Genomic DNA, 16276 nt, shown 5'->3' on the forward strand with positions numbered 1-16276 from the left:
CTTTCGGGGACCGCCTTGATGCAGTCACACTCAGACAATACTGCCCGAATGAGTTTGGAAGAGGGGCATTGAGTTTCCTGTTCTCGGGGACTCCTCTTCCTAGTTTTACCTGTACCCCCAGCACGATAGTACAACTCGTCTGCTTGACGATCGGAGTAACCTATCGTGTGTTGGCACGACTTCTCAGGTATAACGCTATCGTCATCAGACGATAACGTTTCCTTCTGAGGAGGAATTGCTTTCTTAGGGTTTTCGAAAGTCACGCACCTCGTAACATGCCTTTTTGGGCGTGAGTTCTCGGCGGGCTCCTGGACTTCAATGCGCAAGTTGGTGCGCGTAGCTGCCCTGGTCTCTTTGTCATGTTGAGGGTAACGGCGACCCTCAGCATGTTGCGTCGTTCGGGGCTTCTTTATCAGGCCCAAACGCTCTTGAACTGGAGCCTTGACTGCTCATCGGGAAGTGGACCGAGACGCTCCAAAACTGGCTTCTTCTTTCGGGATGATTCTGCGTGATCTCCCGGAGTAGTTGCTGGAATTATCGGTGATATGGGTTGTTTCGCCGGGGGTTGAACTTTGGTTGGAGGCTGCTTCGGCCTCCACACTTGGCGGGTTGATAGCGGCTTTTGGCCACTTTTTCTTCCCTCAATTTCTCGGCCTTTTGCACAAGAATTTTTGCTTGTGCAAGCAATGCGCGGCGTTTGTGAATCCGCTCTTCGAGTGTCAAACGGTTCCGTTTGACCCGGATCCATTCGTTCGTCGGCGGCTTGGAGGAACCGCCATTCTTCAGTTGTTGAGGCTGTTTGCCTCTCCTATTCTTCAGATCCGCGTTGTAGCGGACAGGCGTTGACATCGCCTCTGGCGAGCTTTCTTTGAGAGAGTCACAATGCCCTCAATAGTAGAGGCGTCGGCAAGAATAGGTTTGACCTCGTTGGAGGTCGGTGGAACTTCACCTGACGTAACTTTGGCGTCAGCCGGGGTGAGAGCTTCATTGGCGTTCTGAACTTCTTCGAACCAACGAGCTTTTCTCCTGGAGGAGAACTTCTTGGACTTGTGGGGGGGAGGTAGATCCGGACGAGGATGAGAGATACTCCTCGAACTTGGCCTGGTCGAATTCATACTCGACCTCCTCCTCGACCGGGATTGAGATCCGCGGTTGCGACGTGACGATCTCGGCAGCGAGATCGGTGGCTCCCACTGTGGTTGCCAGATTATTCGCTGTGAAAATTGCCTTCATTGAATTCATTGTTATCTCACGTAATTGCTTTTTGGTTACAAAAGATCCGGTCTTTTTTAGATCCGGTTACAACGAAATCAAAGAAAAAGAAAAAGATTACAACTTTCCTTTTGAACGAATCACGAACTCCTGTTTTGAGGTCGCTCGCTTGTGTGGGTTCTTTGCCGACGCTGGGGTTAATCCGTGGACCACCGTGCGATCTAGATTCGGTCGGATCTACACGATTTGACGGGTATTATTTCGCGAAGGAAATAATAGCTGGGGGGGATTAATTCACCAAGGAAATAATCGCCCTTAGTTCTCAGGGATTAATAGGCCAAGCTTTGATGCGCGGAGTATGATCTCGTGTAGTATCTCAGATCTGATCTCTTTCTCTCTCGAAAACCTGCCTTTGTGACGTGGATGCTCGCCGAGAAAACAGATCTGAATGTTCAACGTCCTCAAGTCTTCAAAAACTCAAGCTAATAATTTGCAAATATCGGCAGAGTTTCGGCTGCTGCAAAGTCGCAAGCCACGCTTTGAAAAATGAACCCAAGGGGCATATTTATAGGCTTCTGAACTGTGCCGCGGGCCACAGATCTGGGTCGGGCCACGGCTATAGGTGGTCGGCACTGGGTCGGCTACCCATAAGGTGGCTCGGCCACCGAGCTACCGCACTAGGTGGCTCGGCAAGCCGAGCCAGCCCATGGGGTGGCTTCGGCCATAGGTGGCTCGGCGCTTGGGGCGAGCCCCTTTAGGCGTTTGGGTTTCGTCGTTTTTGCCGTTTTCGGTTCAAAGTCCGTGATTCGGTTGACTAGACCTATGATTTGTTGATCTGATTCTGGCAGTAAATCCGCCCACTTCCATGATTTGGCAGTAAATCCACTTCTGAGTTCGAGTCCGAAACTGAATCTTGATTCGATCGTGATTTGTCCGACGTCTTCCCTTGGTTGGATGAACTCGCTTGACTTCTTCGAACCCTTGGACTGATCCAGCACGCGATGGATGTATTCCGTTGCTTGCTGCGATTCGTTAGCCATCGCGTCGCCCTCGTTGGTTCGTCGGTTTGTGCGAGCTGTGCTAAGGGACCTTATAAGCAATTTTATACGCGCGCTACACATCATAAACTGTTGTGTAGTTTAACATTTTATTTCTGTACGGGAGTCGACTCAATACGATTATGAGTCGACCCATCAGGTTGAGTCGACTCATGCCTGTCATAAGTCAACTTATAAACTATGCTGGAAAATATGTTTTGTTTTTGCTAAGTTGACCCATGACTTCATGAGTCGACCCATGTATGATGAGTCGATCATGAATTTTATGAGTCGACCCATAAGTTGATTTTTAGCCTGTAACGGCTACTTATGAGTTGACTCATGAACAGTACCGAGTCGACTTATAATACTGTAACGGCTATATTTCCAGACTGTACTATTTTTTGGTTTTTGGTCTTTTTGCCTTGTTTTCTCTTGGCTTTGGGGTTCCTATAAATACCCCAATATATCCTCAGTTCTAAATACTGATAAGAGAATGTTTTAAGAAAGTTTAACAATGGTTTAAGTCTCGTTTAGTTTTGTTTCAAGTTTGGTTTGTGAAGATTGTTTCACAAGAAGAGGAGATCATCTTTGGTTTGAGCTTTCCACTTCACATCTCCATCTCTCTTATCCTAGAGAAGTTTTCTTAACTCAATTATCTAGCTTGTTTATATTTACATTATCATATTTATTTTTGCTAGACTTTAATTGAGTTTGATTTTATTTCTCATTGTTTATACACACAACCATTGAGCTTATTGTATTTGCATACATTGTATAATTGGATTGTGGGGAGTTGTAACAATTGAGAGTGAGATTAATTAAGTTCTCATCTATTGTAGAGAACAAATTTGTATTTGTGAGCCTTAATTGTGTAGATCACTTTTTAATACACTTGTACACCGATTGGAGTGTGTGGTGAAAGACGGGGTCGTCCCTAAAGGAGTGCAGTAGGTGGTAATGCCTAGAGAGAGGTTGTAATTCCTAACACTTGAGAGAGACACGGACTAAAGACCAACACTTGAGAGGGTGTAAAGTAGGATTGCAAGAGTGTGAGATTGTAAAGTTTTCGGTTAGCTAGAAAACTGTATTGATAGTGGATTTCTCCCCGGGAGTGGGGAGCGAAGACGTAGGACAGAAGGTCCAAACTCTGTGATCATATTGTATGTTTGTGTTGTGCGTAGCGGAAGTTTTGGCAGAGTTTCTGGTGCATAATAAGAGAGAAAGATCAATAAGAATTTCCGTCTCACCAAGAAAATAAGAATCTGAAGCGAATGTCTCAACAAAATGAGATATCGACTCTTCCTCTCATCAGTTCTAGGACTGGCTTGTCGAGGGACCCTAATAAACTATTACAATGACCACAAACACAAATCACATAAGTTTTACGTGGTTCGGCAAATTGCCTACGTCCACAGGGCAAGGAGGGGTGATCTACTATTAGAGAGAAAAAGAATACAAATGGGTTTACAACTCTCACAATTTAAACCCTCAAATAGACTCCTTGCTTTTCTTCACAAGAAAAGATCAACCTCCAAAACTTTTTCTCTTCACAAAGCCCTAGGATTCCCCTGCTGCAGTCGCCAAAGCTTCTGCCACAGAACACACTTTTCACTGCAGCCGCAATTAAATCTCCTTGCACTTTTCGGCCCCTGCCTTCGCACGCCTGCACGCCCTTGCTCTCTGCAGCAACGAATCTTTGCACAGCCCGCAACCCTAGGCACAGCCGCAAGAATCCTTTTCCCAGCCCTTGCACTAAAAACCTAGGAACAATTAAAAGAGCTATTTATAGGCTATAGCTTCAGGCTCAAAAATCGGGGTTGGGATCCTCACGGGCTCACAAACCGCGTGGCCCCCACACACTGAAAAATGCGTCTGGTGATAGGGTGAGGCCCTATCACCTTCCACGTTCATAATTCTCCACCTCGACGAAGTTTTCCCTAAACTGAGCCAACACTGACCAAACCAAATATCTCACTTGTTGCGTCCAGTACGAAGTAAAATGATTCACAACAACGGACTCAATCCACAACAAGTCGAGACCCAAACGAGAATGTGATCACTCTCCAAACGTCGATGTCTACTCACCAAATCGGCTGCATCAAAACTGACTGCCTACGTATCCTTTTGCCCAAGGAATCAAGCCTCACGTAGTTCATCCAAATGGCCGCGAACGACCTCAATCTAATAAAAGAGTTCGCAACCCTTCTCCAATTTCGTCAACTCTGCGGCTGATAGCACCTCCAACGGCCTCAAAGTTTAACGAATCAAACACCTCCACCTGAGGTAAACCAATGGCTATATTCAAACTATGTCTGCCAGCTGTACTCGAATCAAAACCTAACTCATCATCTGCATCCAAAACCAAATAATCTCCAAACTGTGTCACCTCAGCTGGAATCCCAAACGATGCAGAATGATCTGGAGTATATGGAATAATCTCCACCTAATGTAAAGTAGTATTAATCTCCACCCGCTGTGATACATCTAAGGTCTGTCTAAAATTCTCCACCTGCTGAGAGTCAAATAGCTTCCTCATTGAAGCCTCAACTAAGTGACACTACCAGACCAAACACCTAATTGAGTTTTACCTCCTATCACAACAGTTAACAACTCTTTAATAAGATGGCTCGAATATGTCGAAGCCTCAATCTAGAAACTTTTCTACAGACTATTGCTTGACAACAAACACCGATCCTCCTCCAGCAAGACACGATTCTCCAAATTTGTCACCCTATCAAGTTGCCCCAAGATTTCCTTTTCAACGAAGTGTCTCGAAATGTCGCGAGCTCGGCTCTAATACAGAAATAGGTCTACCTTGTACCTCCCACCAAAACTTGAATAAAGTACATTTACCTTTCTGTCAATCTCACACTTCTTCAATCTGTTGGATACTACTAGGACTTTCTTCAATGGGGATTTGGTTGCAATCCAAACACGCCTAGAATAGTCACTAACAAAGAAAACCAGACATCTATTTCCTCCCAATGATGCCTCTTTGGAAGGCCCCCGAACATCCACGTGAACACCTCCAGAACGACCCTTAGCACGATGAATAGAGGTGCCAAATTTCACCTCGATCTTCTTGCTCACATCAACATGTTCACTGGATTTCAAACTGCAGGTCTTCACACCCTCTTTCAATCTATACAAGGAATTAATACTGGAATGGCCAAGCCCCAAATGTCGCAGTCTAGTCGAATCAATAGAAGTCGCCACTTTCTCACCTTCCACTATACTTCCAGTCAAGTAATACATGTTATTCCTCCTGACGCCCTTCATCACAATCTTAGAGTCTTCCATAATCTTGAGAACTATATCCTCAATTCGAACATTCAGACCCTCTCCAACCAAAGCTCCAATCGAGATCAAGTTCTTCCTTAAAGAATGAACATATCTCATATCATATAACTCCCTAACAGTCCCGTCAAACATCTTGATGTTAATTCTTCCTATCCCAAGGATCTGGCATGCATAGTTATCAGCCATGTACACCACACCACTATCCAGCTTCTCAAAACTGGAGAACCATTCTCTTCTAGAGCACACATGATAGGTCACACTACTATCCAACATCCACTCGGATTCCTCCAAATAGCAACCTGTAGGACTGATAGAAAGTGAATAAATAGAAGTATTAGAAATATTATCATCCGACATAATGATGTTTGCTTCTGATGATGGTTGCTTCCCTTTTCCCTTCTGCTTATTCTTCATCCATTCGTCGAGCTGATGGTTGCTTCCCTTTTCCCTTCTGCTTATTCTTCATCCATTCGTCGAGCTTTGAGCAGTCTTTCTTCTAATGACCAGTCTCCTTGCACCAAGCACACGTTCTTCATCCATTCGTCGAGCTTTGAGCAGTCTTTCTTCTAATGACCAGTCTCCTTGCACCAAGCACACGGATCTTTTCTAATTGTAGGATGCCTTAGATTGTGATTTCAAATTCTTCCGGTTCGAATTCTTCCCTCTTGCGGCTAACGCCTCTGCTACCGGCTCAACTGAAGTCTCCTTATCCTTCTTTCGAAGCTGATAATTCACAAGTACAGCAGTGACCTCACTATACAAAAGGGACGCCTTCCCATTAATTAGGGTAAGAACAAAGGTCTCATATTCCTCATCAGGTAAGGAACTTAACAATAGCAACGCCTTGTCCTCATCTTCAATCTTGATATCCACATTCACCAAATCCGCAAGAAGGTTTGTGTAGGTGTTTATGTGATCACTAATTGAGGTTTCCTTCTTCAACTGAAAACGATAAAGTCTCCTCTTCAAATGTAAGCGGTTATCAACACTCTTTGTCAGATACTTACTTTCGAGAATCTCTCAAATCTTCTTCGCAGAAGTCTCATTTATCACATCATATTTTAGATCTTGAGTCAAACAAGATCTAATCACACCACACGCCGTTCGATTCATCTTCTTCCAAACCTTCTCTTCAGTCTCATCTGGCTTGCCATCTAACTCCAAGGTATCCTCTAAATTCTGCGTGTTCAGCGCATCCAAAACCTTGTATCTCCATAATCCAAAGTTTTTTGTGCCATTAAATTTCTCCACATCTATCTTCATGGAGTGGATATTCAAACTCTGAATGGTCTTCACGCCAGAAGCACCACCCTCGACACCCGAAGCACCTTCTTTCCCCGACATCTTTCTCAACGCACCAATGAATGAAGAATAGATTCAAGACTGAAAAGATAGAGTCTTTACCAAAAGATCTCATATTTATCACCAAACAAAGCCCTAGACGAGCTTTCAAATCGATCCACTCCTCTAAATAGCCCAAGCGTAGCCCGTGCTCTGATACCACTTGTTGTACGTAGCAGAAATTTTGGCAGAGTTTCTGGTGCACAATAAGAGAGAAAGATCAATAAGAATTCCCGTCTCACCAAGAAAACAAGAATCTGAAGCGAATATCTCAACAAAGTGAGATATCAGTTCTTCCTCTCATCAGTTCTAGGATTGACTTGTCGAGGGACCCTAATAAACTATTATAATGGCCACAAACACAAATCACACAAGTTTTACGTGGTTCGGCAAATTGTCTACGTCCACAGGGCAATGATGGGGGATCTACTATTAGAGAGAAAAAGAATACAAATAGGCTTATAACTCTCACAATTAAACCCTCAAATAGACTCCTTGCTTTTCTTCACAAGAAAAGGTCAGCCTCCAAAGCTTTTTCTCTTCACAAAGCCCTAGAATTCCCTTGCGGCAGTCGCCAAAGCTTCTGCCACAGAACACACTTTTCACTGCAGCCGCAATTAAATCTCCTTGCACTTTTCGGCCCCTGCCTTTGCATGCCTGCACGCCCTTGCTCTCTGCAGCAACGAATCTTTGCACAGCCCGCAACCCTAGGCACAGCCGTAAGAATCCTTTTCCCAGCCCTTGCACTAAAAACCTAGGAACAATTAAAAGAGTTATTTATAGGCTATAGCTTCAGGCTCAAAAACCGGGGTTGGGATCCTCACGGGCTCACAAACCACGTGGCCCCCATACGCTAAAAAACACGTCTGGTGATAGGGTGAGGCCCTATCACCATCCACGTTCACAGTTTGCATTGTTTATATTGCCTATCACAATTATATCTTTAGTTTAGATTGTTTACCCTTATGTTAATTTATATATCCTTGCATATATTTCATCATATACCTCTTTGCTAGGATATATCTCTTTGTTCATATTGTATATTCTTGCTCATATCATATTGTATATCTATCTTGCAATAATAATATTTGAATTAGTTTTAATTAGCATAAAATCAGATTAGATTAGCATAATACCCTAATCACCCCCCTCTAGGGTCTAACAATTGGTATCAGAGCTTGGTGCTCTTTGATTTAAGGTCTAATCGCCTTGAGTTAAAGATCCAAGTTATCTTTTTTTGCTAATCTTATTTTGATTGCATTTGTCTTGCTTGTACTTTTATATAGTTATCATGGTCATGAAGCATGCACTTTTGTTAGGCTATGAATCTAATGTTGCTCCTAAATTCATTAATTTTCCCTATGCACAATGAGCTTCTAGATTTAAACTATTTGTGCAATCTAAAAATATTGATTTATGAGGAGTTATTGATAATGCTTATATGGAGAAATCCAAGTGGAGTAAAAATAACAAAATATTGTTTACCATGAACAAGATTGTGTTAGATTATATGCTTAATGCACTTGATTTCTATAGCTAAATAACTACATAAGACAACACGCTGTCACATTCTTCCATATAATAATATGATACATTTTTTCTAAGGGGTTTTTCTCTTTTAACCCAAAGTTTTACCCCTATTTATTTAAAAATCCATTCATTTTTCCAATTATCAATACACCCAATGTATCTCATCTACTTATTTCTAAACCCAATATGTATAATACACTCATTCTTTATACTGTATTTACCCAATAAACCAAAAAATTTCTAAACTACCCTTCATCCCCAAATACAACCAGTCTCTCTCTCTCTCTCTCTCTCTCTCTCTCATCATTCATAGCAAAAAGAGAAAGCAATGGGAAGGATCTCTCTCTCTCTCTCTCTCTCTCTCTCTCTCTCTCTCTCTCTCTCTCTTCTATTTTACTTTCCCAAATAGAACGATCCCCATAGGGCCCTAAGAGCGATTCTCAAACATCAAAACCCCCAAAACAATCTCAAAATCCTTGAAAATAATTGTCATTAATCTCTCTAGTTCACATAAACGTACCCTCTCACTCTAATTTTGGCACCACACATCTCTCTTGCTCTTATTTTGGCGCAAGACAACACTAAACAGTTCAACTTTCTGGTGAAGGAGAAATGACCACTGTCGCAGATCTGTATACTTGATTGTTTCAGATATGCGTACTTGATTGTTTCATGCTATGTTGATTTTGTAGTGGTGATTTTGGGTAGTGGTGATTTTGGGCATTTTTGTAAAAATATAGCTCTTTATTCCAAAGTATATCTCTTTATTGACAAAGTACAGATCTTTGTGTTCTCTAAAAATTCTAAAACTTAGTGAAATAAATCAAATCGGTTTTTTCTGAGCAATGTAAACGTGTGATGATGTAGACAATGTGTTGTTCGATCGATTATTCATGTCCATCTCTCAATTTTCCAGTTTTTAGAAAAGTATAACTCTTTACACTGAAGTATAACACATTTTTTGTGAAAGTACAGCTATTTATTTCAAAGTATACTCTTTATGATCATAGTATAGCTCTTTATTGACAAATTATAGTTTTTTTGCGTTCTCTGAAGATTTTAAAACTTAGTGAAATAAATCAAATTAGGATTTTGTAAAAGCTTTGTCTCGGATGGAAAATGTTTTTCAAGTATTGGGGGGCGACGCCATTAGTTTTCAAGGGTCGTTATTCCAAAACGAACCAAACGGGTCCTTATAACTGGTCCCTATAAAAGCCCAGTTAAGATACGGGCCGCAGCTCTTTAAAAGAGGTGGGCCGGGTTTCGACCTTACCAAGATATTTCCTCCTCCTCCTCCTCCAGGAACCCAAACATTTCTTCTCTCTCTGCGCGAGCACCAACGTTTCCTCCCTCGTCTCCTTCGCGATCGATCGCCATGGATTCGCTCTCGATTCCTTCAGCGATCCCGTCTCCCTCCATCCTCTCCCCCAAAAGGCCCTTCATCTCTAGGCGCCCTCTCCTTCTCCCGATCTCCTCCAAAAGTACTCACCTTCCCTCTCTCTTTTATTATTTTTATTATTTTTATTCCAATCTCAGACAATCAAAACCCTAATTCCTCTCTGTTGCTTGCAGATAAAGAAAACGAGCCGGATCTCGGTCCCGACTCCGACAACACCGGCCTCGTCCCCTTCTTCAAGAATCCGAGCTCCCTCTCCCCCCTCTCCAACGTACGCACCTCCAGTAACCCTAGTTCTTGTCCTTATTTTGTAGTTACAGGAGCTCGTTTGTATTTTATTGACCGCTTGCTTGTTGTTTAGGATTCGGCGATGGGTTTGGTATTGAGCGCGGCGGTCGGGAGAGGCTGGGGCCGCCCGCGCCTGGACCCGGGTCGGATTCGGGCGATCGGCCCGTGTCGACCTTTCCTTGGTCTCTCTTCACCAAGTCCCCTCGCCGCCGGATGCGCGTGGCTTTCACGTGCAACGTCTGTGGACAGCGCACCACTCGCGCCATCAATCCCCATGCCTACACCGACGGCACCGTCTTCGTTCAGGTATTTCAAAGATCTCAGTCTCTTTTCCTCTCATCAAAATCTAATCTTTTTAGGCTCTGTCTTTGGTTAATTACGCTCTAATTCCAGAAAGATGCGCCATTTCTTTTATAACTTTTATATCTTGATTTTTTTTTGTTGGGTTACCAAAACAATCTTCAAGAATTTAAGGTCTAGCTTCCGTGGACTTAAGGGAGAGGATGGGTAAAGCGAGATAATGGACGCTAAATTTCCATTTGGGCTGTGTTAGAGAGAGTGAAGAAATGTATTTATTATGCTTTTAATTTTGACAAAGCTAGCTGAGGTTAAATAGCTCAAAGAGAAAGAAAGGGATACGAAATGACATGTTTTAAACAACTAGTATGGTGCACGTGTGTTGCACGTGTATTTAATTTTACGTTTAATTTTTGTTATGATACTTTTTGTGTGTGTGAACTATCTTTTGAAATGATCATCATGAGTAATTTCAGAAAACTCAAATACAAAAAAGCATCAATCATTTGATGTTTGCTAAGAATTTTTTTTAGGGATAATAAGTTTAATGGATAATCATGATGCTCATTTAAAGATATATAATCACGTTGCACGTGGACATAAGTATGAAAGTAATTTTTATATAAAAAAAAAGCTTTTATGTGTGTTGCATGTGAATTGGAAGTCTAATACATTAAACTTATTATCGCAAGTAATGTCTATTAGCACATGTTTAAATAAGTATATAATCACATGTTTAAATAATTATATAATCAGCAAAGATTACTACATCCACCATCAAAATCTAAGCTTTTATGTGTGTTGCATGTGAATTGGAAGGCACTGGAAGTCTAATACATTAAACTTATTATCGCAATTAATGTCTATCAGCACATGTTTAAATAAGTAACCTACATACTATTCACTTAACTTATGTATGTAATCAGCAAAGATTACTCCATCCACCATCAAAATTTACCCGAACAACAACAATAATATCTCATTATATCATTTCATTCATTTTTTTCATCTATATTTATTTTACTGGTTAGTTTTTTAATTACTCATTATTCATGAAGGATACGATGGACTAAATATTAAAAATTTCAAACTCAATCAAGTGCAAATTTTTGACTAAATTTAGTTGTCAAAATTCACTTAAAAATAATGAGAAAAAATATTTATTATGGAGAATGTGCTATATATATAGTTTACATGACCCAAATAAATAAGGAAAAATAAAGTTCTATCATATATATTTCAACGTTTTCTTTGTTTAGTATATTAATTTATAACATACCAATCATTAAATATCACACACCATGTTAAAATTTTACAAAATGGATTTTCAAGTAATATATAGTTAGTGGAACGCTTGCAATCTCTTATTAAGAAAATGAGTTAATAATGTAAATGAATTTGTAAGTCAAGTGTTTTTAATCCCATCATTCCTACATTGGGATTTTAGGATACATCAAAAAGGCATTTGACATATATCTACATTGCACACATTCAACCAAGTATATGCATTCCATACAGATATTCCTATATATATAATTTTCACATTGTTGTCAATAAATAGTTATTTACTGCTTTCATGTTACTTGACATTAAGAACTATTATGTGAATTTACTTTGTGCCCGATAAACTCCAAATTACACCACAAACTTCCATAAATTACACATAATAGAAAAGCAATTTCTACAAATTTATAAACCTCAAGTAAATAATATTTCTCAAAATAACAAAAAAATGATACAACTCCTAATTACACCACAAACTTCCATTAATCACATGCACATTAAAAAAGTAACATCTACAAATTTATGAATCTCAAGTAAATAAAATTTCTCGAAATAAAGAAATGGAACTCTGCTCCATTTATCCAATGGAATTTAAAAGCACAATCAATACTCCTTGCTCCTTAACAATAACATGCGCCTCTGGATTAAAAATAAATAATTTGATACTAAGCTCCGAAAGAGTAAAGTATCAATGAAATACATCGAGAAATTTATCATGACATTCAATCCGGGGTGTCTTGGAGCAATTAGAGGTCTTGGAGGTGGACTCCGCCTTTTGCTATTTTTAAATCTAGAAACCATTAGCCACATAAGAATAAAAAATTGGTAATACTATTTATATAAGTGTTAATGTATCGAGAAACTCATCTGGAGATAAAAATATGGATGAAATAAAATATGAACTATGGCAAATGTAATCACGAAGCTCCCAACTTGAAATATTAGTAGTAAAAGAAAATTGGATATTTATTTAACATCAAATAAACTATTTATTATGGAGAATGTGCTATATATATAGTTTACATGACCCAAAAAATAAGGAAAAATAAAGTTCTATCATATATATTTCAACGTTTTCTTTGTTTAGTATATTAATTTATAACATACCAATCATTAAATATCACACACTGTTAAAATTTTACAAAATAGATTTTCAAGTAATTTATAGTTGCAATCTCTTATTAAGAAAATGAGTTAATAATGTAAATGAATTTGTAAGTCAAGTGTTTTTAATCCCATCATTCCTACATTGGGATTTTAGGATACATCAAAAAGGCATTTGACATATATCTACATTGCACACATTCAACCAAGTATATGCATTCCATACAGATATTCCTATATATATAATTTTCACATTGTTGTCAATAAATAGTTATTTACTGCTTTCATGTTACTTGACATTAAGAACTATTATGTGAATTTACTTTGTGCCTGATAAACTCCAAATTACACCACAACCTTTCATAAATTACACATAATAGAAAAGCAATTTCTACAAATTTATAAACCTCAAGTAAATAATATTTCTCAAAATAACAAAAAAATGATATAACTCCTAATTACACCACAAACTTCCATTAATCACATGCACATTAAAAAAAATAACATCTACAAATTTATGAACCTCAAGTAAATAAAATTTCTCGAAATAAAGAAATGAAACTCCGCTCCATTTATCCAAAGGAAGTTAAAAGCACAATCAATACTCATTGCTCCTTAACAATAACATGCGCCTCTGGATTAAAAATAAATAATTTAATACTAAGCTCCGAAAGAGTAAAGTATCAATGAAATACATCGAGAAATTTATCATGACATTTAATCCGGGGTGTCTTGGAGCAATTAGAGGTCTTGGAGGTGGACTCCGCCTTTTGTTATTTTTAAATCTAGAAACCATTAGCCACATAAGAATAAAAAATTGGTAATACTATTTATATAAGTGTTAATGTATCGAGAAACTCGTCTGGAGATAAAATATGGATGAAAATAAAATATGAACTATGGAAAATGTAATCACGAAGCTCCCAACTTGAAATATTAGTAGTAAAAGAAAATTGGATATTTATTTAACGTCAAATAAACTAACGTAATTGGATGCTAATGGTCACTCATTTAAAAAAAAATTATATAACTTACAAAAACCATTGAAAATTGGATAATGAACATCGATCTCTCCTTCTCTCCCTCAACCTTCACGAGTGCATCTTAATAGAAAATCATGTAGTTACCTTTTTACTATCTACATGTTTTTACGTAATCATCTAACACTATTTTTGAAAGCTATAAGTAAATTATAATAATAGTATAAACTATGATTACCTTTTTACTAACCTGTGATGATTGTCTTTTCTTCCCTTCCTCAACCTTTTTCTCCAAGTTCTATTTTCTATTTGATGTCGGATATGTTTGACTGAGGAAATTAGGTCAATTTATAGGAATCACATGACCTTTAAATTCTAAACTAAAATTTTCATTTGTAATCATGCATCATTGATAGGTGTAAATGAGTGTAACGGTAGTGGAAATAATTTTCAAAATAATAAATGTATGTCCTCAATTTTTTATAAGTGAAGAACGAAAAGGCTAGAGACAATTTGTACCTTTATCCTAATGGTGACATTAATATTGGATTAGTGGAGGGGTTACAAAAATTAGAAGTTAATATTAGTGGACAATTAATAGGAGAGTTATGATATTATTAGAATGTATGCATATATATGTATGTGTTTATATGTATGTATGCATGTGTTTTATGTATGTATGTATGCGGTTTGGAGGGTATTTTTGAAAGAAATGTTTTAACATGCCAATCCACTTTTATAATAGTATTAGATTAGATTTTTAAATGATGACGTGATGGAATGTACCAAAGTCAGTGTTGGAACTCTAGGGTATTTGATTCATAAAAGAAACTTATGATATCAAAGCTAATTAACCCTTATTTTTCTAACATTAAATGGATTTTATTTGGGGTTTTTGACAGTGTTGTGGATGCAATGTGTTCCATAAGCTAGTGGACAATCTGAATCTATTCCATGAGATGAAGTGCTATGTGAGCCCAAGTTTCCCGTACAAAGGGAACTTGCGCTTCAATTTTCTCGATGGGGATGATGATGATAATGATGAGAACATATTCCCCATTTTGTAAAGGAGAGAGGAGAAAGAATTGGTTAGTTGATCCATCCATTTAGTCTCTGTATATGGTAGTAGTAAAAATTAGCAGGGTTTTCCTTGACATTTGAAAATTTACATGTTAATATTTGTAAATATTATCTTGTGCTGTTTAGGGTCGCATGTGTCTGATATCTAATACTATGTAATAAAGTGACATGTCATTTATGTACCTGTTTAGCCACTTGACTTACTTGCATCATCGCGTCCTTAATAGGTCATCATCATGTTGTAAATCTCGTCTTCTCCCTTTTTTTTCCTTTTTCTTTTTTGGAAGAAACTAATGTGCTTCATGTGTCTGTGTGAAAGTTGAAACATGATAAGTTTATTTCAATATGGTCAAAATAATTAGCCCGTGGGAGTTTAGAGTGCAGAGTTTCCCATGACTGAAAACCTTGTGTGCTGCCGATTATAGTTTGCTAGGGGCCTTATGAATCTATGAAGCTTGAAATCTTGACTAAATAATGGCGTTGAACTCATAAGTTTCTGTGTTGTTTTTTTATTAGAGAAAAGTTTCTGCATGTAGGAGATTGATTTCTTCCTAGAAAAATTCCTCAAGCACCCAAAATATGGGACCAATAGGAGGGATAAGTGAGGTGTCCCTCTCCTATTGGATAATGAGTTGGCCATCATTAATGACGGTCAACTCATTATCCAATAGAAGGTGGACACCTCACTTGTCCCTCTTATTGGTCCCGTGTGCAGATTTATCTGTGTTTGGATTCCTTTCAATTTTGTTTTTCTATTTTAACCGTTTGGAGTTTAATGTAGGGTTAATTGCGGACAGACCCCTTCTAATATCACCCGATTGTGAATAGACTTCTTGTAATTCTATTTGTTGTGATTATGCCCCTATAGTATTGGCCCAAGTGTGAATCACCCTCTTAGTGAACTTTTTCTGATTATTAGGATTAGCAGTTGAAGGTCTATCCTCACCAATAGATCTAGAGGGGGTCTATCCTCCTCGTCAAATGTCTTTAAAGATTTTAAGAGTAAAAAAAGAATTTCGTGCAGGGTGTGTATATGCAACAAACTAAACTACATGGGGTCTATTCGCAATTGTGTGATACTACGGGGGGTATGTTCACAATTAACCCTTTAAATGTATTTCTTTTTCTTCGATATCCATTGTTGCCGAATCTCTTGAAGTGTTTCCACGAGATCAGGGTATACTGTTATTTTGGGGTCTATCCTCCTCGTCAAATGTCTTTAAAGATTTTAAGAGTAAAAAAAGAATTTCGTGCAGGGTGTGTATATGCAACAAACTAAACTACATGGGGTCTATTCGCAATTGTGTGATACTACGGGGGGTATGTTCACAATTAACCCTTTAAATGTATTTCTTTTTCTTCGATATCCATTGTTGCCGAATCTCTTGAAGTGTTTCCACGAGATCAGGGTATACTGTTATTTT

The 16276-nt window shown here is 38.7% G+C and overlaps 1 protein-coding gene across 1 annotated transcript; it reads left to right on the plus strand.

The window, feature by feature from the left end:
• Positions 9799-15051, plus strand: LOC109839057. The gene is made up of 4 exons (XM_020407491.1): positions 9799-9857; positions 10002-10090; positions 10181-10413; positions 14675-15051. Exons 1-4 carry the CDS (start codon positions 9799-9801, stop codon positions 14837-14839), a joined length of 546 nt encoding a protein of 181 aa, XP_020263080.1. The 3' UTR covers positions 14840-15051.

This window comes from Asparagus officinalis, chromosome 4 (genome assembly GCF_001876935.1).
Source record: "Asparagus officinalis chromosome 4, Aspof.V1, whole genome shotgun sequence".
Taxonomy (NCBI): Eukaryota; Viridiplantae; Streptophyta; class Magnoliopsida; order Asparagales; family Asparagaceae; genus Asparagus; species Asparagus officinalis.